This window comes from Scyliorhinus torazame, chromosome 6, assembly GCF_047496885.1.
Source record: "Scyliorhinus torazame isolate Kashiwa2021f chromosome 6, sScyTor2.1, whole genome shotgun sequence".
In the NCBI taxonomy this organism is placed as follows: domain Eukaryota; kingdom Metazoa; phylum Chordata; class Chondrichthyes; order Carcharhiniformes; family Scyliorhinidae; genus Scyliorhinus; species Scyliorhinus torazame.
This window is the reverse complement of record NC_092712.1, coordinates 276,473,134-276,486,426: the sequence shown is the minus strand read 5'-3', so window position 1 is coordinate 276,486,426 and position 13,293 is coordinate 276,473,134. Positions and strand designations below refer to the sequence as shown.

General features: G+C 42.1%; 2 protein-coding genes across 8 annotated transcripts in view; one reads left to right on the top strand and one right to left on the bottom strand.

Moving 5' to 3' along the window:
* Window positions 1-4,942, top strand: part of LOC140425439 (doublecortin domain-containing protein 2-like) — a 293,077-nt gene extending 288,135 nt beyond the window's left edge. For all 3 annotated transcript variants that reach the window (XM_072509709.1, XM_072509710.1, XM_072509708.1), the window contains one exon: window positions 2,662-4,942. In XM_072509709.1, the coding sequence (XP_072365810.1) occupies window positions 2,662-2,781 (120 nt within the window). In that variant the 3' untranslated portion in view covers window positions 2,782-4,942. The remainder of the gene's footprint in view (window positions 1-2,661) is intronic.
* A 4,080-nt stretch (window positions 4,943-9,022) lies between these two features.
* The window catches only part of nrsn1 (neurensin 1), a 237,836-nt gene continuing 233,565 nt past the window's right edge, over window positions 9,023-13,293 (bottom strand). For 4 of the 5 annotated variants that reach the window (XM_072509714.1, XM_072509711.1, XM_072509715.1 and 1 more), the window contains exons 2-3: window positions 11,906-12,115; window positions 9,023-9,814 (exon numbers count right to left, since the gene is read on the bottom strand). In XM_072509714.1, coding sequence (XP_072365815.1) covers window positions 9,410-9,814; window positions 11,906-12,094 — 594 coding nt within the window. In that variant the 5' untranslated portion in view covers window positions 12,095-12,115 and the 3' untranslated portion in view covers window positions 9,023-9,409. Of the gene's footprint in view, window positions 9,815-11,905; window positions 12,262-13,293 lie in introns of those variants that run through there. The other variant, XM_072509712.1, reaches the window with a different exon arrangement.

Below are 13,293 nucleotides of genomic sequence, written 5' to 3'. Positions count from 1 at the left end.
TTCATTCTTGCCTCAATATATATTCTGGGAGGACAAATAAAATTGAATCATCAGTTAAGCGCTTTAAGAGAATAATTTTATTGAGCAGGAGTTAAAATGTACCTTTTGATGACATTGCTAAAGTGTGGTATTACCGGCTAAATCTAGTTATCCATTCAGTAGATAGGCAGGAACGGATTAAGATTGATGACCAGATGCGGCCCATGTGGATTTTATTTCAACTTTTACCTTTAGTGGACTAAGATTTTCTATCTTGCTGGTCAAAAAGAAAATACTGACTAGTTCTTTAAATGAAATTATAAGATCCACTGCGAAAAAAAACAACCATCCACCAGGCTGACCGGACACCACACGATGACCTCTTGTAGATTCAGAATGTAACCAATTGACACCGCAAATCCCCAGAGGACGACGTATTACAGATTGCGCACCTTCAGTTACAATTGATGCTCCTCTAAATTGATCTCTCGAAAGACCTTTCTGATTGATAGGGGTAGCATATCGTTAAATATCAGCACCGTGTGTAAACCTTCAGCCCAGGCTGATACGGTAAAGACTTTAATGAATCAGGACAACAATGGTGGCGAAGAAGCTGAATCAAAATTGAACAAGTTATCCACCTTCATAAAAACTGTTTATGACCCTGAGTTCAGCCGCATCTTCCAGAATGATCTGTAATTATTAAAGGCTCCCACCACCCCCCCCTCCCCACCACACACACACACACACACACACACACCAGCACCAAATAAAGTAGCTGAGATCAACAATATTAGTAGATGAATCAACATTTAATTCACATCTCTTCCATTTGTTTGTTTGATCACTGATCTTTCTCATTACAAAGTCTTGGTAACACAATCGACACAAAAGAAAATGACAGTGGAAGCTAAGGGATATGGTTAAAAAGAATTCTAAAAACAGGAGTTCAGTTATTTTTTAATTAGTTAGTACTTTCCTCTGGATTAATTATGTTTGCCAGCTCTTTTTTTTAAATGAAAAGGGTTGCTGAACTGTAAAAGAACTGAGCAATTGTATGTGTTCAAATAAGAAATGCAATCAGTCAGTGAGCTGTTTCATTGATTCCTGTGTTCCAGTTTTTAATGTTTCCTGCTCACTGAGATTAAGCTTCTTACTGCCAATGTTCTTTTTGCTGTTTGATGCTTTAGTGTCATCTTTTTACATATGATTCGGCCTCATTTTCTTCTTGATCTTTGCCTATATTCTGTCAATTACTTTCTTCCGGGACTTTGATTAAAATGAATGTGATCAATATGGAGATAGTACTGCTTGCGGCATTGTTAAATTGACCGATGGCATCAACAAAAGACTTGCATTTATATATTGCATTCTCCAAAACAGTACCATTGGATCTCTTACATCCACCTGAAAGGGTTGACAGGGCCTTGATATAACATCTCATCCGAAAGATGGCACTTTTGACAGTTCAGCTCTCTAGCAGAAATGAGCTTTTAATCCCTCCCTCTCCCCCTGCGACAAACAACTCCTGACATAAGGTAATGAATGGTCTCCACCGCACCTTGAAACCCTCTTCTGACCCCCTCAACTCTAACTTGCTCTTCTCCAGCTGGAGAAAGTCATACAAGTTCCCCAGCCAGGCCGCGCTACCCCCGGCTGTATATCCGACCTCCACTTCAACAGGATCCTTCCCCGGGCAATCAGAGAGGCGAAGGCCACAACATCTGCCCCCTTCCCCTCCAGCAGCTCCGGCTTCTCCGAGATCCCAAAGATCGCCATTATAGGGTCCGGCTTGACCTCCACGCCCACTATCCTGGATAACTCCCAAAAACTCTCCAGCTTCTTGCTCAGTCTATTCGTGTATATCTTACAGCATGGGTTCAAAACCTATATCCCTGATTAAAATGAAGAATCTCCCTGTTTCCTCACTTAAAGACTTAGCCCAATATTTCCACAGCAGTAAATCCCTATTTCCTTGCTGTTGCTAAGTACAACTTTCAAACTCCTAAAATGAAATGTGTGTTTGTATATGTGCCGAGATTGAGAAAGGCACACTCTATTTGTTTCTAATTTTAAATTAGAAGGGCAGCACGGTAGCATTGTGGATAGCACAATTGCTTCACAGCTCCAGGGTACCAGGTTCGATTCCGGCTTGGGTCACTGTCTGTGCGGAGTCTGCACATCCTCCCCGTGTGTGTGTGTGGGTTTCCTCCGGGTGCTCCGGTTTCCTCCCACAGTCCAAAGATGTGCAGGTTAGGTGGATTGGCAATGATAAAATTGCCCTTCGTGTCCAAAATTGCCCTTAGTGTTAGGTGGGGTGACTGGGTTATGGGGATAGGGTGGAGGTGTGGACTTTGGGTAGGGTGCTCTTTCCAAGAGCCGGTGCAGACTCGATGGGCTGAATGGCCTCCTTCTGCACTGTAAATTCTATGAAATTCTATGAAAATACATCCGCTGCTCTCTATTAAATTTGATGTACAACTTGGAAGGAGACTATTAGTTGTGCGGTAAAATGTAATTATACTTTAACTTAGCACATTTGCTGAATAGTGCTCTACTCCAAACATTGTGTACCCTATTGTACCATTTGGCGGCATTTCACATATAATGCCACTGCAAATAAAAATGGGGTTATTAATATAGATTTTTTTGTGCTTTCTCTTTCGTTTTCACTTCATGCAGGACGTTGACAATCTGGAAGAAATATTAACAAGTCCTGCAGAAAGTATACCCAGTCCACTCGAGACTGATGGAAAAGAAACTATTCAATCAACCACTGGACATGCCGTCTTGGCTCAGTGACTCTAGAAGCCATTACAAGTTAGAAAATATAGCACAATTTATTTATCTTTTTATTTTGTTATTCCCTTTTGTGTCATTGTTATGGTGCCTCCCCTGGCTGCAACAGTTAACTGTAGCCTGGGCAAAAAAAGTTTCAATGGCTGTTTTCAATGGGTGTTGATCCATAATCTGCTAAAGGACTTACTAATAATTAAATGCAGCACTTTTTAAGTGAAAGATGGGGAATATTTTGACAAGGACAAGCAGACATAATTTAGTTCTGATTCTAAAGTCCTACATTTCAATTACAAATCTGATGCCCACATTTATATTGGAAACTACTCAGGCAGTCTTGTCATGTGTAACTGCACCCTCCCCACCACAGTGACACTAATATAACTCCAGTGGCAGGAGGGCGTAATTAGCATGAGACAGGTCTACATAGTCAGTTTCCATCAGAAATGTGGACATTGGAATTTATAATGGTGGAGGTTGGAAGGATGTTTGCCTGGGTGTGCTAGGTTTTCATGTATTTTGGATGTTCTGCTGTCATGAGGGGTTCACTCAAAAACTAACAAAAAGCCGATTCTCATGCAATAGCAGGAAGCTCAAATGGACCTGGATCCCCAACCCGGTGAATATTTGATTAGAAGCTTTGTATTTGGTTTCAGGAACAGCTAGGCTATCAGATAGAGCTGCTGTGAATTCGTACAGGTATCATCAGCTTTGGGAAGTGGATATAATAATTGACTAATTGGTATGAATTTGTGTTTTATGGCAGCATCTCCATAATTTCTTATTTATTATGACTTGTGATGGCTCTGCCTTAATGACCGCTGCCCAGCAATATGTTAGCAGGCTTTTGAGTCTAATCTCCCAACTATGAGTGAGTTGTCTTGTGACACTATTTCTATGGCCCTGTGCCACACACATGAGCAGGTTAAAACTCAGAGAAGGAAGTTAAAGGAACCCAAAAGCTTGTGACAAAGGTGTAGAATAACAACAGTATTGGCTGCCCCGTAGAATAATTAGCTGATGATTTTTAACAACTTAACATGTAATATTTAGTTGCTACCAAAGCTCTGCCTATGTCGATTGGAATCCGAATGTAAAGGTGCTGGTGGAATTGCTATCATCTTGTGGAGGGGTTTCACGTCCAAGGGTTGTAGTTATTGGGGATTGAAAAATAATCTCAAAACAAAACAAGGCTTCCAAACAATCTGCCTTAATATCAAAGGCTTAACCGGAATGATTTTGTTAAGATAAATTTACCACAAGGGAAGGTGAACTTAGTTGTTCTGTATCATTCTGTGATTCTATATAAATTAATGCAGACTGACTGTCACTTCAACACAGGTATCTCAGATCCCAGTATCGACCAACACACTTCCATAAAACAACTTTCTGATTCTTGCAGCCATCTTTCTTTTCTTCAGTGCACTACATTCTTGCTGGGCCGCAGATCCCAGAACCATCCTAGCACCATGTGGACTTTGGAATGATTGGGAACGGTAGCTAGTATGGATTGGGAGGCAGGGTATTCAGTGAGTTGTGCAAGGTTTTGCATCTTAATCAAACTTAGTGTACATTATAATGAAGCTAGGGAACAATGGCAATGGATGGAAAACCATAAAGGAGTTGGGGAAATGTTTTAAAACGTTTTTTAAGCACATCTTCACACACATTGTTTTTCTCATGAGGTGAGGCAGTGGAAGGATTTCCGAGCAGGTTATCAGCCCGTTGAACCGAGTTATGAACGTTCCTTCCGTGGCCAGCAAGTCCTGGCGTTGGACTTGAACCCGAAGCTTCTGATTCAGAGGTAGGGGCGCTACCACTATGCCACAAGACCTGCCATTTTTAAGAGACAGGTTGATATGATCTGCAAATGCACTGTCTGAAAAGTGGTGGATGCAGACTCAGTTGTAACTTTCAAGGGGAATTACACACATGTTTGAAAAGAAAGAAAATGCAGGGCAATGGAAAAAGAGGTGGGGGAGTATGACTAATTGGATAACTCTTTGAAAGAGACTACATGCATTCCGAGCTAAATGGCTTCCTTCTGTGCTGATTGACTCTATGTGCTCATCATGCCCACTGTGTGTGAGGGCTGCTGAGTGGAGCAGGTCCTCAAGTTTCCATCCTAAATGTTTGAGAGAATTTAATTAAAAAAATATCTTCTGCTTTACCTTGTAAAGTCTTATCTCTTTCCCCACCCCTTGCAACACACAGTACCTTGGCCTGCTGACTATGTATGGTGTAACTCTCTGAGGCCCATGCTTCCAAGTGTAGTCTCACATGCAGCGGATGGAGATTGTGTGCTATGGGGCGGGATTCTCCGACCCCGTGCCGGGTCGGCGAATTGCCGGCAGGCCGCACGAATCGCGCCCCGACGCCGGCACGCGATTCATCGCAGAGCGGGGAATCGGCGCCATTGGTGCCGGACGCGGGCTGCTCTACGTGGCCGGCCCACCGATTCTCCAGCCCGGATGGGCCGAGCGACCGTAAGAAAAGAGCCGAGTCTCACCGGCGCCGTTCTAACCTGCTCTGGGCCGGCGGGACCTCGGCGTGTAAGGGTCGGGTGGCAGCCTTTGGGGGGGAAGGGGGGGTCCGACCTCGGGGGGAGGGGCCTCCGATGTGGCCTGGCCCGCGATCGGGCCCACTGATCGACGGGCCGACCTCTGTGGCTGGGGGCCTCCTTTCCTATGCGCTGGCCCCTGTAGTTCTGCGCCATGTTGCGTCGGGGCCGGCGCGTTGAAGGAGGCCACTGCGCATGCTTGCGTTGGTGCCAGTGCCACTGCGTATGTCCTCGTTGGCGCCGGCACAACTGCGGATCCCGCGGCACACAGTTCATGCTGGGATCTGCAGCTGGAGCGGCACGAACCACTCCAGCGCCGTGCTGGCCCCCTGGAGGGGCCAGAATTAGTCTTGGGAGCGGCCCGTTCACGCCGTCGTAAAACGCGACGGCGTTTTATGACGGCGTGGACACTCTGCCGCGGGATGGGAGAATCCCACCCAAGATCTTCTCACAATACTGTTACCAGCTAACAAGAGGTGGATGAGAACTATTCCACAACTTTAATCACTAGTGTAGCATTGATTGCATTGCCCACTTCCACAATTAAATACTACAAGTTGTAGAATAAAATTTATATTGCCTAATAAATTTACCAGTTACAAACAGATATGTTACAGAGAGATGTTATATGATAATTTATTCCCTACTGATTGCCCTTAAATCATTGATCAGAGTGACAATTACCACCTACCAACATAAGAAATAGGAGCAGCATAAGCTATTTGGCCTCTGCACCTGCCCTGGCATTCAATAAGATCATAGTTAATCTGATTTTAGTCTCAACTCCACTTTTCTGCCTGTTCTCCATGTCCCTTCATCTCCTTATAGTTAAAAAAAAATCTGTCTGTCTCAGCCTTGAAGATACTCAATGATTGAGCCTCCACAGCTCTCTGGCTAGAAAATAAAAGTGGAGGAAGCCTGTCAGTGCAAAACTGAAATGAAACTGCAGATATTCATCTTGGAGGCTTTGATAATCTGCCTGATATTCTTATGCATTTGTTAAAACTGTGGTACTCAGAGGTCAAAAGAATACATAAGTAGATGAACTCCAGGAACTCCCCTCGGCAATGTAGGGGAAAGGTGGTGGGAAGAGAAAAAGTGAAATCCAGTTCCTCCTTTCACCCATCAACAACATCAACCCTAACATTATGCCTGCAGCCAAGACTGGAAGAGAATTTCAAACTACTTCCTACAGCAGCTATCATCATGGCCCTTGTGAATAAGACTGTCATAGAATCCAATCAGTGCATAAGGACGCCATTAGGCTCATCGCGTCTGCACCGACCCCGTGAAAGAACACCCCCTATCCTATCCCCGTAACTCCACCTAACCTTTTGGACACTGAGGGGTAATTGGTCATGGCCAATCCACTTAACTTACACATCTTTGGACTGTGGGAGGAAACCGGAGCACCAGTATGAAACCCACCCAGATGCGGGGAGAATGTGCAAAGTCACCCAAGGCTGGAATTGAACCCAGGTCCCTGGTACTGTGAGGCAACAGTGCTAGCCACTGTGCCACCATGCTCCACATTATTAGCAGCGTTCGCCTGTACACATGGGGAACTGGATCAGGATTGCATGGTTCGTGCACTTTGATTAGCCTTGGCTCAGCTCCAGGACCTGTAAGAATCACAAACTGATTTGCCCTGGACGTACTCAGGAGGAATTTCATTGAGTTTACCTGAATAATTTCACTTCTGAATCTTAAACATTACACATGTGGTGGTTGCTGTCCAGTGTATCAAGTTGCATTTTAAACCATCATGCTTTTCTTCTCAATTATTTTTTTTCTCCCCATGGCTGCAGTGTATTTCTCATCGTGACTGAGGGTGATGTTTTCATCTGGTGAAAATGTAAAATGTGACCCAATAGTTATAGTTCTATTTAAAACCCAGCTTTTTGATTCTTGTAGCAAAAGCAGACCCTGGACTGGATGGATTTCAGATATCTTTGCCGGTGAATGGGGCTTTCTTTGGTGTATGGGATCATTGGAGAAATTAACAAGTCATCATTGGTACAATATTCTGTATTTGCTCCCATACTAAAGATATTGACAGAGGCCATTGAGAACCTGGAAAATGTATGATGTCTGCAAGGATTTGGAGAAACATTGTCCAAGTAGCTTTGACAGTTATGATTGTTTTGGTGTGAAGGAAAACCATTCTATGGATTTTGCACATACTGTTGATGTTAATTTGTTTACCGGGTATTTGTTACTGAAAGGCTGTATAACATTGTTACCTTTGAAACCATGTAAATAACAGTATATTGTATTAACACTCTCGTGTGGTCCTAGAAACAGACATCTATGTAAAATACATCCTTTCATATTGATACTTTATCTATTTGTATTATATTTTAGGCTTCATTTCCGTATTAAAAATAAAGTGAATCAATGCTGTTTTTAGTTTCTTCTTGTGGAGGATCTTGTATTGGCCAAAATGAAAAGCTACCCCTCTATTGCCATAAGATGTGTTGTACAGGATTATGGGTCGAGAGCAAGACAGTGGAACTAGTTTTGGATTGCTGTAAGAAAGAGCTGACATTGTTATGATGGGCTGAACAGCCTCCTCCTTGAACATAATAAATGTAGGAGGCTCATTCTATGGGCAAAGCACATTGTTGTTCAGTTTTGCAGTATTGTTTGAAATTGTATTCACATTACATGACACTCAGGAAGCTTTAGAATTACATTTTTAAAAAATAAATTTAGAGTACCCAATTATAAGGGACAATTTAACGTGACCAATTCGCTTACCCTGCACATTATTTTGGGTTGTGGGGGGTGAGACGCACGCAGACATGGGCAGAATGTGCGAACTCCACACAGACAGTGAACCAGGGCCGGGATCGAACCCGGGTCCTTGGCGCTGGGAAGTAGCAGTGCTAACCACTGCACCACTGTGCCGCACTTGGAATTAAATTTTAAAGAGGTAATCCATGGAGCATATTAAATGCAGTAAATATAATCACTCCCTACATGTAATTAATCCCACTGAGCTAAATAAAACATTGTTCAGAATTCTCCGGCTGTTCGCTGGCGGAGTGGCTCTCTGGTCCTGCCCACGGGATTCCTGGCAGCATATGTGGCTTCAATGGGAATGCCCATTGACAGCAGCGGGAGTAGAGAATCCTGCCGCCAGTGAATGGCAAGCTGCCCAATGCCGCTTAGAAACACATGGCTGGGAGGCGGGTCAATCCCGCCCACTACTGGTCTAACTTCAATGAGCACGCAAGCTATAGTTCGATAGTTTTTGTTCTGATATGTTCCATGATGTATTTTGCTGTATAATGCTTCTGTGAAGTACCTCGGAACATTATAATGTAATTGTTATAGGCCCAGAAACTGGCCAGTCGGAGTTTGTATGCAAAGACCATTTCACCCTCATCTGAAAGTTGTTGGTTTGATCATGAGCTTTATGTCATGTTGCACTCAGTAATTTATTTTTCAGTGCCCTCGCTCAGTAAAGTGAGAGATTTCAGAACCAGTGCAGCACTTTTGCATTTTAGGCACAGTGTCAGCATCAAGCCACTGCAAGTACAGCACTACACAGTGAGCCGCAGAATGCAGATTCCTCCACTCTGTTTCACCTGTGTGGGTTAGTCACAACCCGTGAGCAGCACCTCCGTTCATTTTCACCTAGCTGGTCTTGTTTCGTCTTAAAGCAAGACTAACAGCTTCGAATTTCAGTTATGTCATCGCTCATACTTTATTTAATTCATTTCAAGTACACAGAAAAGCCGTTTCACATATGAGACTTGGAAACAAAATCATTTGCAAGTTGGAGCGTTCAGGGGTCTGTATCTGCATCCTGATGTTGGCCGACAGGTTTTCTGGGGTAAACAAGTCTACCCAGTCCACGTAACACAGTGAAAGTACAACTAAGATACAAATCTGAGTCTTAACTGAGATTCTTACATATTTCACTGAATGAAGGCATGAATCTGCAATTCAGCAGTTGAACACTTATGCTGCCTCTCTAAACCTCTAAAAAATTGACAAAACATTTAAAAAGGTTTCTTCTGGTATAGCTAATTTACAATGGCCTATGCAATGTTTAATATTTGCACTTTAGCTCTCCAATGTGGGCTGCACATTGTGTACTTTGGATAAAGTGATGGGGATTTTATTTTCACCTGGAGCTGGTGCCTTGGTGATGGGCTGGAAGGAAGTTTGGGGGTCGACAATTCTCTCTTTAAACTTCTGCTGGAGGTATTTTTCTTCCTTGGAGTAACTTGTGGCCAACGTGGACATCAGGAGGCAAGCAGCCATTATCACCCCCCCAATGCAAAAGAGGATGGCCCCTGCCAGCTTACAGATGTCCAGTGCCACATTGAACTGGACAGCGTGACCATCCACTACCAGAAAATTCTCCTTCTCCTCTCCAAATGCTTCAATCTTTGGTAGTAGCAGGTAGCCAGCTGTAATCACTGCCATTCCTATCAGAAGTATGGTGGTCCCAGCCATGAGTCCGACCTACAAAATCACAATAACAAAACACTTACAGCTCGGATTTATACCCCACCAGTACAGCAAACCATTTACAGTTACAATAACCAAAAATAGTGCCTATTCTACAGTCACAAGCACAAAATTACAACACACTAAATGAAGGACTTTTCTGTCATAACTGCGGCAATTAACATTTTGAATCTGTCTTGAAAGGGCAGACTGACCTATTTTATGCCTCAAGGCCTCTTTTGTATTCATGAGATTGTGCTAATTTACATCTTTATTGGGTGTATTCAAATGTTAATGAAACATGTAATGCCTTAACGCGTTAGTACCTTTGGAAATAAATTGTCTTCCCTGTTCAAGAAAACAGGTCGCTGCAATTTTTCTGTTTCTGAACAATATTATACAAGATCTGATATGAATTGTGGCTCATTTGCTTCTCTGTTTCTGTCCCAATAGTATTACAGAAGTACCAATGTAACTTGGCAACTCTTATCAATGTGTTAGAGCAAAATCCAGTCAGCAGCTACTTACAATTGTTGTTAAAGTACCTTCAAATGGATAGTTAGCCTGCCTGGACAGCTCTTGATCCAACTGGGGGTAATGTAAGTAGATTCCCATATTAATACCATACATTCTGTCCTAATTTGTTTGTACAATGCTTCGATCTTGTATCGATACAGTTAAATAACAGAAAACAGAGGAATAGAGTTGGTTCCAGTTAAGAATTCTTTCTGTGGTGCAGACCAGGGAGCTTAGAATTAGGAAATGAAGATATTACACTGCAACTGCGAGTCAGGGGATACTTCAGAGAGTCGTGAACACAGCCCAGTCCATCACACAAACCTGCCTCCCATCCATTGACTCTATCTACACCTCCCGCTGCCATTGGAAAGGGGGCAGCATAATCAAAGGCCCCTCCCACCCGGCTTACTCCCACTCTTCCAACTTCTACCATCGGGCAGGAGAAACAAAAGTCTGAGAACACGCACAAACAGATTCAAAAACAGCTTCTTCACCGCTGTTACCAGACTCCTAAACGACCCCTTATGGACTGACTTGATTAATACTACACTCCTGTATGCTTCACCCGATGCCGGTGTCTATATATTCATTGTGTACCTTGTGTTGCCCTATTATGTATTTTCTTTTCATGTACTAAATGATCTGTTTGAGTTGATCGCAGAAAAATACTTTTCGCTGTATCTCAGTACACGTGACAATAAACAAATCCAATCCAATATAATTACAGAGGACTGTATAATAGGAAAAGGTGAAAATTAGAACTAAAAGCTTGCAATCAGGAAGTACACATGCATTTAATATTTTTAATGCATAAATGTTCCTTTTTGCACAAACATTGCTGGAGTAGTGCATTTCATGGAGGATTTGTTTTTACCTTACCCATCAAGTTATTTAATTTGTATACCACAAATTGCAGCAAATCTGAATTGATAATGGCACAGTAGTATCAATGGGGCATCTGGGGCCTCCTGTCCAATGGTTTAGCTCTTTAAGTAGTGAAATTTAAGGATCGAGAAAGAAACAGCAAACAATGGAGGTGGAAATGAGTAGATCTCAGTCAAGTTAGATATGGAAAGAGAAAAACGAAGGGATTTGATTGGGAAAGCCAGATTGGATTTGGAGAGAGAGAAAAGGCAGAAAAGAAACATGAGAAATAATTTAAATGTTTAATTTTAAAGGCGTCTAAGAACAATTTGCTACTTGCAAGGGTGAGACTCCATACTTCCATTGTTCCCTTTCAGAGCCCCCAAGGCTGAGTGATATGTCAGGACCCTAAATCACATCATTAACAAGGTCCTTATGACATGAATTACCAGCTGTCTGTGGCTGTAGCGAAATACATTAATTTTAGCCGTGCACATTCAGCAATTAAAAGACACACTATAGCCATTTTTCTCACGTTTCGGAAGGATTAACAGTGAAAATCGTCCAGCAATACATGGCAGATCTGAACACTTGGCGTACCTCTTCCCCTCAGTATAATGCACCAATAATAGCAGAAGCCATGAACTTGCAATTATTTTCCAGCAATTTCTGGGCCACTGAGTTTAAAAGTTGATTAAATATTGAAAACAATATCATGCTTACCTTCCAGAGGACAGAGCTCCACCTGCTTGGGGATTTCTTAATCTGAAAATCATCCTCATGCTCCCAGATTGATGCCGTACAGTCTTCATAGAACTGATGCAGATATGATCGGACTCCATAGCGTTGCTGCAACCCCTCTGCGTTGTAGTTAGAGTTCTCTGACTGGCAGATCTCGGCACACAAACTCATCCTTTACAGCTGCATTCCAAACTGTCAATCACAAAGAACTGAAGTTTGACCAACAAGTAGGTGAGCCAATACAAATATTCCCAAAGATTCCCCCAAACTGAAGTCGCATTTAGCTGGTCTAATTCTATTACCGTACCACAACACTAGAAGATAAGCCATATGCTACTGAAGTAGCACATTTTAAAACAGACCAAAACGATCCTCTTTTATTCCTCTTGTAACCATGACAGCCACAAATGTTATTGACAGCCACATGTTTGTCAGAAGAAAATTAGAGTTAAGTACTTGCACTTTGCATTAAGTACTTTGACCCATGATTTACCATAAAGATTACTGACTTGTGTGAATAAATAATAATTTGTTTTAACTCTGTCTCTCAACCGTTCAATTTGTATTAACAGGAAATGATCAAGTAAGCTATCCTAGCAACAAGTAGTTCATGGACGATCTGCCACTGCTCGTGGAGATATAGGTTTATTTGAAAAGGTTTTTCTCTCAACTTTGGCAATAAAGAAACAGAATCTACAGAACGATATGAAATGGATTTGCAATCCTAACCACAACATGTAATAAAAATGTAACTTGATATATCACCAGATTGAGGTTATTATGAAAGTAAGCTTCAGATCTATAACTTGATTCCAATGACTATTACTTTTGAAGCAAAAGGCATGCTACATATTTAATGAGCTTTTTAATCTAGTGGTGGAAATAGTTCTCTGTGTATGAAAATTCGGCCAGAATGACAATCTGTTTGTATGCGTGTGACTGAATCGCAAATGCAAAGTTACTCATTTTTGATCAATTGGTCAACGAGAATAAAATTTTGACATTTTGGCATTGACATAACAATTAGCACATGCAGTACAAAAGAAATGGTGTTCATGGAAGAGGGTGTCCTATATATATTTATTTCCCAATTCTATACAGGCTTACCTGCCATCATTGCAAATGGTGAGCAAGCAGTAAATTATCTTGTTCCCTACCTCCCCCTCCTCCTTTAAGGGTCATTATTAAAATGTACCTCAATCATTAGGTCAGTCTTCCTAATCTTTCTTTCCTTTGGGTCAGCAATCATTTTTCCTTCATACCTCTGCCAAGTGCAATGGGAAGCTTTTCTAACTTAAAGGAACCATTTAATTGAAAGTTAATATTGTTAGGAGACTACATCATTTTGAAGTTCAAGACTATCCTCATCA